Genomic DNA, 15,872 nt, shown 5'->3' with positions numbered 1-15,872 from the left:
CTCTCAACTATTCAACTCCCTCACTGTGTTCGTGTGTCTGTGTGCACTCACCGGTTAGTGTGAGTGTTAGGGATGTTTCTCTGGCTGTTTGGAGTCACTGTGGTGAGAAGTTTAGATTCCAAGTCATAATATCCACAAGCAATATGAGCATAAGGATTAAAGGTATACACTAATACATTTTGCAGAATAGATGTTGCCTAGGCCAATTCAATTCCTGGGTGCTGGATCACAACTATGAAACAGGAAAGTAAAGAAAGAATGTGTAAAAGTCCTCAAGGTGGAAGCCAATGTTTTCTTTGGGAATGTCAATGAGTAGGTATGTTTGAAGCTTATCAACATTCTGAGACATAATTGGGTTAGAGACTAATTACTTTTGAAAAAAATTTAAAAATTGGATGATTTCTATGCTAAGTGCCAGATATTTCACTTCTGAGCCTTGTCCCCAGAAATGTCTCATTACACCACAAGCACACATCCTAACAATATTCTGAGCATGTTTATTTCTATTAGGAATCGAAAACAACCTAGATTTTCTTCAGGTAAAATGGATAAGCAAAATTTTGGACATCCATAAAATAGACTAATATCCAGCAAATAGTCATTGATGCCAGGAATTTTGAAAGTAAAAGTATTCAAGTGTAAAGCATGATAGTGAGTGAGGTAAGCCAGACACTGAGTGGCATCACTATGTAGGCAGGTTGGAATTTATTATATAAACTACATAATAGGGTGGCCTTGAATTTACACATCAACCAACCCCCTGATTGGTCCAATTTTAATGCCTATGATGCCGCTCTACACTGAACAGTTGAAACAAAAAGAAATAAAGACAAAGTCAGAAAATGCAATAACTGCATCAGATGTTAGGGATAGCTACACCATTTACACTGTCACCTAAGAAATAGTCATACTACACTATGAGATAACAGAGAATTGGAAATAGCTCTTCTGTTCCAGGTGCCAGCCAATATGCCTGCAAAACTAATAGGTGAGTCCTAAAGAAAAGCCAACACCTTTGAGATCCACACACAAACATTCTCTTCCCAGTCACAGTTGCTGAGGTCCAACCGCAAATGCAAGTCTGCATATAATATTGTCCTGTCTGAACAAAATAAAACCATGATACAGCTGACACTGGCTACTGGACACCTTTCTGAGGAGTGAAGCCATGAAGTCATGGCCCTCTTCATAGAACTGTTCCTCTATGGAGTATTTTTTCCTATTTTATCAAACAATAATATTGAAAAATGGAGTATTATTATCATTGTTATTTAGATTTATTTCATTTTCTATGTATTTTTCCGTGTGTAGGGATTTGTGTGTGTGTTTTGTGTGTATCTACAGAAGAGAGCATTGTTCCTGTTGAACTAGAGGTAGCTATGTGAGTAGTAGGATTTGTAACTGGGTCTTATACACGAGCAGTAAGTTCTATTAAACTCCAAGAAATTTCTCAACCCTATTTATATTAAAGGCAAGTAAGTTTTTTTCATTTGTTTTGTGTTTGTCTCTCTGTGTCTTTCCTCTTTTTAACCATGTGACTCTAACTTGAGTAATTAGGCTATGTATAAAGTTTATGAACCCAGTATGCCATCTGATTGGCTCAGTATTTGAGACAGGTTTGCCTGTTACCAAGGCTGGCCTCTTACCATGAAGCTCAGGCTCTTCTCAATCTTCTCCTCCTCTACCTTTCCCATCCCAAGTGTTGGGGTACAGGCAAGTGCCACCATATCTGGTATTTTTGATACAGAAGGGTTTATTTTGTTTATTATTTCTTGTTTTGTTTGTTTTTCTTATCATAAAGGAAAACAGACTAAACTCTTTCCCCGGCTTCATTCTTCACTATGACTTAAGAAATTGCCCACTCCCTGGGAATCGTCAGGTTTTGGGGCCTGAATTATCAAACATTTTGAAATTCACTTGAATTTTATTCTTGAATTTTCTGTTTCCCTTTCAGGTTTTTAACACAAGGCAAACAAAACCTCCTGACCAGGTTTTCTGGGTTGAGATTCAAATGTTTCCTCAGCTATACTAATTTATGTGGAGAGTTCCAGCTGTGAAGGGGAGGCTGAGTAGTAAATTGTTAAAGCTTCAGTAGAGCCAGAGAAGAAACTGTGTGCAAGCCTTAAGTCTGGCCTGGCTTGCAAAGAAACCTCTGTGTTCCATCTGATGAGTACCTCTCCTCCACTGAGACCATTCTGCTCCTTTCCCTGCTAAATGAGGCTTTGGGTGGTGCCACCCACAGTGCTAATTCAATGGTGTTGAGGGTCAGATATTTGTGCCAGTGTAATATTAGTGATCTCCCCAAAGTTTACAGCAGCAGATCATATGAAACTCACGACAGGGTCGTGATAATATTCCAGATACCTCTTTCTCTGCTCACGCACCACTTTGACAAGGGACAGTTTTTGGTGGTTGTCAGCCCTGAGTGTCTATGGAGAAAAGCATTATTGTGAGAATCAGTCAGGGTGTATGTGTGCAAGCATCTAATTGGAAAGCTGCTGGAACCTATAACACTGATGCTAGACGCCATATCATAAAGGAATTTCTGCTCTCCTCTGCATTATTGTCATTAGAAAGTGCATGGGCTTGTAACATGGGGATGAATGTTTGTTGAGAAAATAACCTGGGAACACTGTTCTTAGTGAAGTTGTAACATGGTAACCCTTGTATTCTTGCAGTTATCCTAGAGACTGGAGCTAGGCTATGGTTATGTCCATGGGCAACTTGGAAACTAATTCTACTTACCAGCCTGATGGTATACAGGATTTCAAATGTAGGACAGTTCATCTAAATGGTTCTGATCTAAAAGCTTTGGAATCTCCTCTCTTACCACCACCTCTACCTCTAATTAGAATTCCTCTAGCTTCATGAAGATGGTTAGAAACAGGGCTATGTTTTTATGATGTGACTGATGCATGATTAGGGGCCCATCATTGGGAGACAGGAGTTAATCTTGAAGCTGAATTCTACTCCTGCAGGCTATGGTCATCTTCAAGTGCAAATCGATGTGTGGTTGAACATGCTGTCACTCTATTCTACAGGGACCCCTTTAGTGAAGCTCTTGTGACTAGCACCCAATTTCTGCTTTAAGATTGGTGGAGACCTAGAGGTACACATGATTTTTGGAAAGCATAATGTTTCCCAAATTGATGTGTGAGCTGTTCGACACCCTGGAAATTCTTTAATAATTAGCAGTCATTTGCATTTGTTATCACTTCTGTCAAGAGGTATACGGATTTGGGTATAGAGTGAAGGGGAGTAGAGTTATCATGTCATCCCTAAGTTTCTGTGTTCCATTTAATTAAGTTCTTTTTTAGAGTTTGTTTTTTTTCTCTACCTGTCCTGAGCTCTGATGTTTGTTATTAAAGTGAAGTTTTTCTCTGTATTTAAACAGCTGAGGAAATTTTATTCGGTATTAAAAATTACAGATTTAGTGACAAAATACAAATAAATATTCTTTTTCTTTTTTGTTTTTTTAAACTTTATTTTAAAAAACAAAGATAAAAGAAAAAAATTTAAACATTTTTGCATAATTGTATACAAATACCGTTTTGAAATTGCATTGCTTGGCTTTTTTTTTCTTCTTTTTTTTAAGGTTTGACACTGTGCATTAAGGTCTTACTAGTCACAATGAGCAAATGTACATGTAAAACAGGATGTAACCCGGAATTAGTCAACGTTTTCTTGGTGTGCAAGATTGAGCATAATGGGGTTTTTGGTTTTTTTTGTTTGTTTGTTTTCTTTTCTTTTTCTTTTTTTTCTTGAACTTCACACAGTCTGTGAGTTGTTTCTGGGGCAGTCCGAGCCTCTGGGGTTAGCATCCCACTGTCAGTGACTGCATATTTTGTCTGTGCTTTTGTGATTGTGTTATCTCACTCAGGATGATATTCTCTAGCTGCAACCATTTTCATAAGAATTTGGTTAAGTCATTGTTTCTGATAGCTGAGTAGTACTCTACTGTGTAAATGTACCACAAGTTTTGTTCCATTCATCTACTGAAGGACATCTGGGTTCTTTCCAGCTTCTGGCTATTATAAATAGAGCTGCTATGAACATTGTGGTACATGTATCTTTGTTGTATATTGGAGTGTCTCTGGGTTATATGCCCAGAAGTGGAATAGCTGGATCTTCAGGTAGTACTATGTCCAATTTTCTGAGGAATGGCCAGACTGATTTCCAGAGTGGTTGTATCAGTTTACAACCCCACCAAGAGTAGAGAAGTGTTCCTCTTTCTCCACAACCGTGACAACATCTGCTGTCATCTTTTTTTCTTCTTTATTGTTACAGTAGGAATGTATTCTTAACATCCTGACCCTCTCAAGTCCACTTCAGAAATACATTTGTGTTCACAGGAGAATGTACATTGTTGGTGCTAGCATGTGTATGTGTGATTAAATTTTAGTGGTGTGGAATCATTCATTTTTATTTTCATGTGTGTAGTTAACAGCCTTGTACTGAACTTTCCCATCTGCTGCATTGAGCCAGGTTTGCTTTTAGACTTTTTTTCACTATGTAAAATCTAACAGCATACATTAGATCTATCTGCAACTCACCCTGTAGCCTATGCAAACCTGTATGTTTCAGTAATTTTTCTGCCTTAAGACAGTGTTATATAATACTCTGCTCACTTTGTTTATATCTCCATGAAGACAATCAAATGAAATGACACCTGGTAGGAAGCCACTTTCAATCTCACTGCAGAGATCTTGAGCCAGAGATCTTGAGGCATAGAGGCCAAGAAACTTAGGAAACTAAGGCAAGGGGATCACTGAGCTGAAGGTCATCTGGGACAAGCAAATCCCAGATCCAGGTGTGGTAGCACACACCTTTAATCTGGGACACACCTTCAGTTGGAGACCTATATAAGGACTTTGGAATAAGGAAGGCTCACTCTCAGCCTGCCTGCCTGCCTGCCTACTGGGAGTATTCCTGCCTGCCTGCCTACAGGGACTATTCCTGCCTGCCTAGTGGAGCTCTGACTACTTGCCCTGTGGGATTGAGCATCTGCTATATCTTTGACTTCGCAGCTGCTGCCGGACATTTTCAGGGATTGCACTACAGACTGTAAGTCTCCCATAAGTACCTCCTTGCTACATAGAGACTATTCATAAATTCTGTGACTCTAGAGAACCCTGACTAATACAAAGTGCTACACTATAAGAAAACCAGAAACCTCACCTAACCTGGACTCCTGGGATCTGTCAGACACTGAGTATCTATTAGGCAGCATGCACAAAGGAAATGAGCTCCCAAACAAAGGACTCCACAACAGAACAGCTGAAGCTAATATTTGAGAGAATTTTTGAATAAGAATGTCGGAAAGTCTTGTGGGTTAGAGGGATGATAAAATCCTATTAGAGAAATAGGAGCGGCAGAGGATGAGATGTGGGAGGTAGGTTAAACAGGGGGAGCAGTCTGGTAAAAGCTTTAAGAATAAAAAAAATTATGAATACTCATTTTCCTGCCAGGAGATTAAATCATACTAGACACACCCTATCTCATTCAAGCACACTCAGCTAATGCCCAAGACCTAACTGTCAGCTCAGGTTCTCTAATTTTACCAGAGGAATCTGATAAATAGGCTGAAAAGTAATACGGAAGAATAAAACCATGCCAGGACTCAGAGTTTGAGAAATATCATGGATGCGTTTCAATCATGACCATAATCCCATGGTTTATACATTTGCAATTGAGGATCGGATTGACTACAGGGAAGTCTAAACAGGATAAAATGGGGAAAGAATTCATTTTCCTATGAGGTAGCTTATTGGCCTGAGAGGTGTGGCTAGGAAGAGAATGTGTAATGGTGAAAGAGTATTAAAGGAAGGGATTGGCTATAACAGACAGTCTGAGACTTGGAGTTTCAAGAGAGTAACTAGAATGCTGAGAATAAAACTTCTGAGAGCAGTGTCCAAAACAGGGAAGTCATTTATTCTCATCCTTTGCTGGACAGCATCCGTTTAATCTTAATTTGTTTTTGTATGTGGGTGTTTCTTTGCTTGCTTCCTTGCTTGATTTCTTAACCTGGTTATTTTGAAGCAGGAAACTTCATTTAGCCCAAGTTAGCCAGAAATCCATAGGTGGTCAAGTGTCATGAGACACTGAATATTCAGTCTCTACCTCCTTAGTTCTGAAGCAGCCTTTCCCTGCTGGTTTACAGTGGGCTATGAAGGAAATATTCAAGGACTCGGGCACACTGAAGAACTTGATTTATTCTTATATACTCTAATCTACCTTAAAATTTTAATTCAAAGTGAATATAGAATCATAAAATGACAAGTAAGAAAATTGTATGTAGAGGACTCTTGGGTATGAGTTCAAGGAAACTTCAAACAATCAGAGCATTCAGATTTCTGTTTTATTTGTTGATTGGTTTTTTATTTACTAACACCTGCTCAATTCTCCTCCCATTTACCATATTCCAAAGGCTTTCTTCCACTCCTTTTGCCTTTTTGTTTTTAGAATGGGTGTGCCATCTGTGTATCTCCCCATTCTGGTACATAAAGTCTGAATGATTAGGTGTTTCCTTCCCTACTGTAATCCTACAAGGCAGAAGACTTGTCCCACACACAGGCTAGGGCTTTTGGATAGACACTTTCTCTGTTTGTTTTGGCCCATGTGCAACCAAGCTGCATCAAGGGTACATTGTGTGGGGGAGCCCTGGGTCTACTCATTCCATCTTCTTTTGATGATGGTTCAGTCTCTGAGATATCCATTGCTTATATTACTTGACTGTGATGTTTTTCCTGTGTAGCTTCTATTCTTTTTGGGAGCTTGTAGTGATCTACAGACCTGCTGAGGGGTGAAGAAGATTGCATTTAGAAAGGGGATACAAGGCCCACGGGGCACATTGGTATGCCTGGCAGGACTAAATGAACCAGGAAAACTGTAGGGAATAAAAGGTGGTCTGTATGGTTCAGGCTCAGCAGATATGAGGAAGGTGGATAGAAAGATTCTGGAAAGAATAAAAAAAATCCTTCAATAACAAGCTGCTCAGGCCTAATATATTCACTCTCTTAAAGAACAGAATTCAACATTGCTCCTACTTCTAAACCTTAAAGAAGTAAAATTTGTATCTATTTCATGAAATACGTTGCTCCATTGATGGTAGAATATGCTTAATGTTTTCACACAAATTGGTCTGAATTATATCTGAGGCTCTTCTTTGTGAGAAGAGTAGAAATCACAGGTTAAATTGGATCAGATTGGGCAAAGTAATAGGGAAGGTCTGTTGAAATGGGCCCTCTTCTAATTGCAGGAGGAACTTGAATAAACTATGGAAATGAGAGAGACAGAAACCATGTCACCAGATATAAAAATATTTCAATGTCACCAGACCAGTAATTGAGACCCTGTCTGGTGTATGTGATTAGTGCGGTTTGGCAGCTTGAAGAGATGGGCTAAAATAAACTTAAATGGATTATTTCCATTTTTTAGATATTCCTAGAGCATCTGCATCTCTAAAAGCCATGATGAACTTGAAAAACCCACCAACACTCCAGCTACTGGCAAGAAGAAGCCTGCTGAAAGATGAAGCCTTGACCATCTCTGCTCTGCCACACCTGCCCAAGCAAAATTTTCCACCACTGTTCAAAGATGCATTCAATAGCAAACAACTTAACCTCCTTAGGCACATGGTGGCAGCATGGCCCTTCCCATGCCTTCCTCTGGGAGGTCTGGGACAATCTCTTAGCCTTAAAGTCCTGAAAGCTGTGCTAAATGGCCTTGACATGCTGATGACAAAGAAGAATAGACCTAGGTAAGTTAGACCAAGATAGCCTGGAGGAATGTATGTGGATGGACTGGTGAATCGAGTAACCACAGTGGTTTCAAGGTTAATTGGAGGCTTTTGATTTTATGGCTCAGTGTCTTCAAGAATAAAAAAAAATCAGTCCAGTATTGTGTCTAGCATTGCTTAGAGCAGAAAGGGTACATATACATTGAGTCAGTCCATGCTTTTTTGCCTGTCACTAAAATTGGAAGATTTGTCCAAGGAATAGACTGAAGGGAAGATGAATTGTGAGGTCATGCAGATTACAAATTGTATCTCCTCATCTAGATGTCCTTCTGTTTTACCCACAGGAGTTGGAAGCTACAAGAGCTTGATTTAAGAGATGTCTACCATGACTTCTGGAATGGCTGTGCTGGAATGCAGCATGTTGTCTGCTCTCTGGATGTCATCTGCATGAGCAAGCCAGCTCAGAATTGCCCCATTCCTGAGGAGAAAGGTGCCCTGACTATATTGTTAAACCTTTCCATCTTGTCCCACAGGCCCTCCAAATACCTAAGGTATTTTTATCATTGGGCCAAGCAGCGAAAAGATGTGATCCGTGTGATCTCTCCAAAGTTGACTTTTCATGCCGTTCCTGCATATGACCCCCTGTATTTGTTGGAGGTTTTTGATCCAAGCTCAATCCAGGAACTGGAAATCAAAACATGCTGGGATATGCCTACCCTTATAAGGCTAGCCCCAGGCCTGGGCCAGATGAAAAGCCTCGAGAAACTCATTTTCAAAGAAATCTCTGTACCTTTGGTATGGCGTTGGACCAAAGAGATTATAGCCTGGTCTCATTCAAAGATTCTTCCCCACTTCTCCAAACTGCATAAGCTCCAGCATCTCTATTTGAATGGAGTCTGCTTCGTGGAGGACAGCCTAGAACAAGTGCTGGGGTAAGAAAGGACAGAGATCTTTATCCATTAGTGAGAAAAGAACCTTTTGTTTGTTGTTGTTGTTGTTGTTGTTGTTCTGGTTTGCATTAAGTATTAGTGTATACAGTGATTTCCAGCCATTTTTAATGTTACATAGATGTGAGCATAGATTGATTACTAGAGAAATTCATGCTGCTGTGACACCATGACTAGTCACCTTAGTAAATTTAGACTGTCATATGTTTACATGATTTACAGTAGGTGTCTTGAGAAACCCAGATGAAGGGAAAATAAATGTACAGAGTGTGTGAGACCTTACAGGACCTATAATCTCATGTCAACACTTACCTCAACTATGGAAGCAGGTTCCATCTGCCTCTGTCTTTCCGTGGTTCAAAGGAAATATAGGCACATGAAGGGGTTTAATAGATGACATATGAGTGGATGCTTGTGGTCAAAATGATGTCTCATGTTCAAAAGAGTGGATATGTGTGGAAGCTGGAACCTGTTGAATTAAATGTTGGCAGACCTGGGAATGTTCCTAAGTGGTTCGCAGTTTTCCTGTTGGGTTTCCCTCCATACAGTATGTGTCCCCCCATATGTTTTCTGCTTACTAGTTCAGAGGGCACTGTAGAGCTTAGGCAGTAGCAGCCATAGGTATTGTTAGGTCTCCCATAGGGAGCACCAAAGGCTTGACCAAAATAATAACTTGAAAATGACCTTGGGCCAGTGTTCGCTCTGCTACTTTGAAGTTACAGACTTTCTCTTCAAATAAATATTGAAGTTGACTAAAGTAACTTTCTCTCTCATTTCTCTCTCTAGGTGCTTGGAGAGTCCATTAGAGACCCTTGCTATAACAGACTGCCTTTTGTCACTCTCAGATATGGAGTATTTGTCCCAGTGTCCATGCATCCATCAGCTCAAACACCTGGACCTGAGTAGTGTCACATTTAATAATTTAGGTCATCCGTTTCTAGGAAGCCTACTAGAAAGACTGAAAGCTACCCTACAGACATTAAAATTGAAGCGTTGTGATATCATGGACTTCCAAATCAGTGCTTTCCTCCCTGGGCTCAGCCAGTGTTCTCAGCTCACTGAAGTCAATTTTCTGAAGAACTTCTTATCCATGGGCAGCCTGAAGAAGCTGTTGCAGCATACAGCCAACCTCACACAGCTGACCCTGGAGAAGTACCCTGCCCCTGACGAGGTCTATGATGACATTGGTGATGTTATTCCACAGAGATTTGTCCAACTTTGTTCTGAGCTTATGGACACACTGAAGGAAATAAGGCAGCCAAAACAGGTCTACTTTGTGAGTAAGAGATGTTTAGATTGTCGTAAATACTTTATCTATGATTTGAAGGCCAGACTGTGTGACTGTTGGGAAGAAATATGAAGAGAGCATTTCTGGCCTCTTATTAATGGAAGGTAGGCCTCATGTGATTCATTAGAGGCATCCACCATGTGCATTCAGGACTTTTTGGATGTATAAGGGTAGAGGATTATTTCTTTCTATTTGATCTCCAATCAACTTCTTCTGACTTAATGGAGACCTCTTAATACTGAGTACTATGAACTTAATTTCATCCTATTGTGTATAGCACACACACCCTAGGACAGCAGTGATATTTGACAATTTGACAGCCTGCATCCCACCAACTTCACGTATGAGAGACCAGAGGGAATGTGAAGGAAGGAAAGGGACACGACATCACGAAGAGGATAATGGACTGGTTTAGGAGGGCTCTGTGTCATTTGTCCTCTGGATGACATCCACATTTGGCTGCCCCTCACATACTGTTCTGTACAGTATACATATAATTGTTTTTGAAGTAGAAGATTGGCTGAAAACATAAGTACTGTATGAGACTCCTATCCCTGTTATTTTGTATCTATCTGTTAATTGGAAGGCTCTGAAGCCTTATATTATCATCTGTAATCACGTAGCATTATACTTTCTCATAGGTTCCAATAAATAACTTTTGAATGAGAACATGCTTTGTTTTTTCTTTGCTGAATACTCTTATGTGAAACTTGTTCATTGAACATATCCTAAACCGATAGAATTGGGTACCCTTGTCTCTTCCCCCTCCTCCTCCTAGAGTTTTCAGAGTCCTTTAAACCTTACCATGTTATTTCCTTGCAGAAACTTTATAATATTATGCTTCAAGAGACCCTATTAAAATGCTGTATGGATTCCATTAGTGACATGAACCAGTGTTTAAGAATGGTTGCTACTCACCTCGAGGAGAGCTGTTGTATTGCCAGTGCACATGTTGAATTGTGTAGTGACTATTTCTGTTTGTCCAGTTGACTATATCTGGAATAAACCACAATCCATATTTGGGAGACCCATCTTTGATCCTGATCTTGACACATAGAGGCTATGAATCTTAGGACACTAAGGCGAGGAGATCACTGAGCTCAAGCTCGTTTGGGACAAAGCAAGTCTAAGATCCAAGTGTGGTGCTAAACACCTTTAATCTGGGACAAACATTCAGGTGGAGACCTACTTGAGGACATCAGAAGAAGGAGGGCTGGCTCTCTTTGCCTTTTTGCCTTCTCATACCAAGATTCTGCTATATCTGGAAAATGTTTTTGTGGATTTTAGGATGTTCTCCATAAGGAAAGAATACTTTTGGGGGTTTTAGAATGCAGAATTCAAGGTTTTACTCTTGAGAAATGGCAGCTCATTCTCAGAACTCTCTTCCCAGTTCCTGCCATCTGGAGTGTCTGGGGAGACAAAGCTTCCAGGGCAGGTTTTCTTCTTACTTTCTGTTTCTCTGTCTTTCTCTCTCTATCACTTAGGTTTTTTCCTTCTCCCAGCTCCTTTCCCTCTTTCTTCTTCTTCTCTTCCTCCTCTCAACTATTCAACTCCCTCACTGTGTTCATGTGTCTGTGTGCACTCGCCGGTTTGTGTGAGTGTTAGGGATGTATCTCTGGCTGTTTGGAGTCACTGTGGTGCGAAGTTTAGCTTCCAAGTCATAAGATCCACAAGCAATATGAGCATGGGGATTAAAGGTATACACTAATACATATTGCAGAATAGATGTTGCCTAGGCCACTTTAATTCCTGGGTGCTGGATCAGAACTATGAAACAGGAAAGTAAAGAAAGAATGTGTAAAAGTCCCCAAGGTGGAAGCCAACGTTTTTTGGGGGATGTCAATGAGTAGGTATGTTTGAAGCTTATCAACATTCTGAGACATAATTGGGTTAGAAACTACTTACTTTTGAAAAAAATTGAAAAATTGGATGATTTCTATGCTAAGTGCAGATATTTCACTTCTGAGCCTTGTTCCCAGAAATGTCTCATTACACCACAAGCACGCATCCTAACAATATTCTGAGCATTTTTATTTCTATTAGTAATTGAAAACAACCTAGATTTTCCTCAGGTAAAATGGATAAGCAAAATTTTGTACATCCATTAAATAGACTAATATCCAGCAAATAGTCATTGATACCAGGAATTTTGAAAGTAAAAGTATTCAAGTGTAAAGCATGATAGTGAGTGAGGTAAGCCAGACACTGAATGGCATCACTATGTAGGCAGGTTGGAATTTATTATATAAACTACATAACTAGGGTGGCCTTGAATTCACACATCAACCAACCCCCTGATTGGTCCAATTGGAATGCCTATGATGCTGCTCTACACTGAACAGTTGAAACAAAAAGAAATAAAGACAAAGTCAGAAAATGCAATAACTGCATCAGATGTTAGGGATAGCTACACCATTTACACTGTCACCTAAGAAATAGTCATACTACACTATGAGATAACAGAGAATTGGAAATAGCTCTTCTGTTCCAGGTGCCAGCCAATATGCCTGCAAAACTAATAGGTTAGTCCTAAAGAAAAGCCAACACCTTTGAGATCCACACACAAACATTCTCATCCCAGTCACAGTTTCTTAGGTCCAACCGCAAATGCAAGTCTGCATATAATATTGTCCTTTCTGAACAAAATAAAACCATGATACAGCTGACACTGGCTACTGGACACCTTTTTGAGGAGTGAAGCCATGAAGTCATAGCCCTCTTCATAGAACTGTTCCTCTATGGAGTATTTTTTTCCTATTTTATCAAACAATAATATTGAAAAATGGAGTGTTATTATCATTGTTATTTAGATTTATTTTATTTTGTATGTCTTTTTTCGTGTGTATGGATGTGTGAGTGTGTTTTGTGTGTGTCTACAGAAGAGAGCATTGTTCCTGTGGAACTAGAGGTAGCCAGATGAGTAGTAGGATTTGTAACTGGGTCTTATACATGAGCAGTAAGTTCTATTAAACTCCAAGAAATTTCTCAACCCTATTGATATTAAAGGCAAGTAAGTTTTTTTTCATTTGTTTTGTGTTTGTCTCTCTGTGTGTGTCTTTTCTCTTTTTAACCATGTGACTCTAACTTGAGTAATTAGGCTATGCATAGAGTTTATGTACCCAGTATGCCATCTGATTGGATCAGTATTTGAGACAGCTTTGCATTTACCAAGGCTGGCCTCTTACCATGAAGCTCAGGCACTTCTCAATCTTCTCCTCCTCTACCTTTCCCATCCCAAGTGTTGGGGTACAGGCAAGTGCCACCATATCTGGTATTTCTGATACAGTAGGGTTTATTTTGTTTATTGTTTTTTGTTTTGTTTGTTTTTCTTCTCAGAAAGGAAAACAGACTAAATCCTTTCCCTGGCTTCATCCTTCCTTAGGAGTTAAGGAATTGCCCACTCCCTGAGAAGCGTCAGGTTTGGGGGCCTGAATTATCAAACATTTTGAAATTAACTTGAATTTTATTCTTGAATATTTTGTTTCCCTTTTAGTTTTTTAACACAAGGCAAACAAAACCTCCTGACCAGGTTTTCCTGGTTGAGATTCAAATGTTTCCTCAGCTATAGCAATTTATGTGGAGAGTTCCAGCTGTGAAGGGGAGGCTGAGTAGTAAATTGTTAAAGCTTCAGTAGAGCCAGAGAAGAAACTGTCTGCAAGCCTGAAGTCAGAGTTGTCCTGGCTTGCAAAGAATCTGTGTTCCATCTGATGAGTACCTCTCCTTCATTGATACCATTCTGCTCCTTTCCCTACTAAATGAGGCTTTGGGTGGTGCCACGCACAAGGCTAATCCAATGGTGTTTTGGGTCAGATATTTGTGCCAGCATAATGTTAGTGATCTCCCCAAAACGGACAGGAGCAAATCAGATGTAACTCACCACAGTGTTGTGAATTTATTTTAGATACCTCTTTCTCTGCTCATGCACCACTTTGACAAGGGACAGTTCTGGGTGGTTGTCAGCCCTGAGTGTCTATGGAGAAAAGCACTATTGTGAGAATCAGTCAGGGTGTATGTGTGCAAGCATCTAATTGGAAAGCTGCTGGAACCTATAACACAATGAGCTAATGTTAGACACCATATCATAAAGGAATTTCTGCTCTCCTCTGCATTATGGTCATTAGAAAGTGCATGGGCTTGTAACATGGGGATGAATGTTTGTTGAGAAAATAACCTGGGAACACTGTTCTTGTTGAAGGTGTAACATGGTAACCCTTGTATTCTTGCAGTTATCCTAGAGACTGGAGCTAGGCTATGGTTATGTTGGTGGGCAACTTGGAAACTAATGCTACTTACCAGCCTGTTGGTATACAGGTTTTCAAATGTAGGACAGTTCATCTAAAATGGATCTGATCTAAAAGCTTTGGAATCTCCTCTCTTACCACCACCTCTTCCACCTCTAATTAGAATTCCTCTAGCTTCATGAACATGGGTAGAAACAGGGCTATGTTTTATGATGTGACTGATGCATGATTAGGGGCCCATCATTGGGAAACAGGAGTTAATCTTGAAGCTGAATTCTACTCCTACAGGCTATGGTCATCTTCAAGTGCAAATCGATGTGTGGTTGAACATGCTGTCACTCTATTCTACAGGGACCCCTTTAGTGAAGCCCTTGTGACTAGCACCCAATTTCTGCTTTAAGGTTGGTGGAGACCTAGAGGTAGACATGATTTTTGGAAAGCATAATGTTTCCCAAATCGATGTGTGAGCTGTTCGACACCCTCAAAATTCTTTAATAATTAGCAGTCATCTGCGTTTGTTATAACTTCTGTCAAGAGGTATACGGATTTGGGTATAGAGTGAAGGGGAGTAGAGTTATCATGTCATCCATAAGTTTCTGTGTTCCATTTAATTAAGTTCTTTTTTAGAGTTTGTTTTTTTTTTCTCTACCTGTCCTGAGCTCTGATGTTTGTTATTAAAGTGAAGTTTTTCTCTGTATTTAAACAGCTGAGGAAATTTTATTCGGTATTAAAAATTACAGATTTAGTGACAACATATAAATAAATATTCTTTTTCTTTTTTGTTTTTTTAAACTTTATTTTAAAAAACAAAGATAAAAGAAAAAAATTTAAACATTTTTGCATAATTGTATACAAATACCTTTTTGAAATTGCATTGCTTGGCTTTTTTTTTTCTTTTTTTTAAGTTTGACACTGTGCATTAAGGTCTTACTAGTTACAATGAGCAAATGTACATGTATAACAGGATGTAACCCGGAATTAGTCAACGTTTTCTTGGTGTGTTAGGATTGAGAATAATGGGGTTTTTGTTTTTTTTTTTTTTGTTTGTTTGTTTGTTTTCTTTTCTTTTTTTTTTTTTTTTTTCTTGAACTTCACACAGTCTGTGAGTTGTTTCTGGGGCAGTCCGAGCCTCTGGGGTTAGCATCCCACTGTCAGTGACTGCATATTTTGTCTGTGCTTTTGTGATTGTGTTATCTCACTCAGGATGATATTCTCTAGCTGCAACCATTTTCATAAGAATTTGGTTAAGTCATTGTTTCTGATAGCTGAGTAGTACTCTACTGTGTAAATGTACCACAAGTTTTGTTCCATTCATCTACTGAAGGACATCTGGGTTCTTTCCAGCTTCTGGCTATTATAAATAGAGCTGCTATGAACATTGTGGTACATGTATCTTTGTTGTATATTGGAGTGTCTCTGGGTTATATGCCCAGAAGTGGAATAGCTGGATCTTCAGGTAGTACTATGTCCAATTTTCTGAGGAATGGCCAGACTGATTTCCAGAGTGGTTGTATCAGTTTACAACCCCACCAAGAGTAGAGAAGTGTTCCTCTTTCTCCACAACCGTGACAACATCTGCTGTCATCTTTTTTTCTTCTTTATTGTTACAGTAGGAATGTATTCTTAACATCCTGACCCTCTCAAGTCCACTTCAGAAA

At 39.5% G+C, this 15,872-nt stretch overlaps 1 protein-coding gene across 1 annotated transcript; it reads left to right on the top strand.

Annotated features, from left to right (window-relative positions):
* Positions 1 to 7,730: 7,730 nt before the first annotated feature.
* LOC308413300 (PRAME family member 12-like) lies at positions 7,731 to 10,045 on the top strand (the record flags this gene model as incomplete). The annotated part of the gene is made up of 3 exons (XM_080908225.1): positions 7,731 to 7,759; positions 8,083 to 8,670; positions 9,472 to 10,045. The coding sequence occupies 3 exons, from the start codon at positions 7,731 to 7,733 to the stop codon at positions 10,043 to 10,045; spliced, it is 1,191 nt and encodes a 396-aa protein (XP_080764351.1).
* Positions 10,046 to 15,872: the final 5,827 nt, after the last annotated feature.

This window comes from Micromys minutus (genome assembly GCF_963924665.1).
Source record: "Micromys minutus genome assembly, chromosome: 32".
NCBI lineage: Eukaryota > Metazoa > Chordata > Mammalia > Rodentia > Muridae > Micromys > Micromys minutus.
This window is presented reverse-complemented; position numbering and strand designations above follow the sequence as displayed.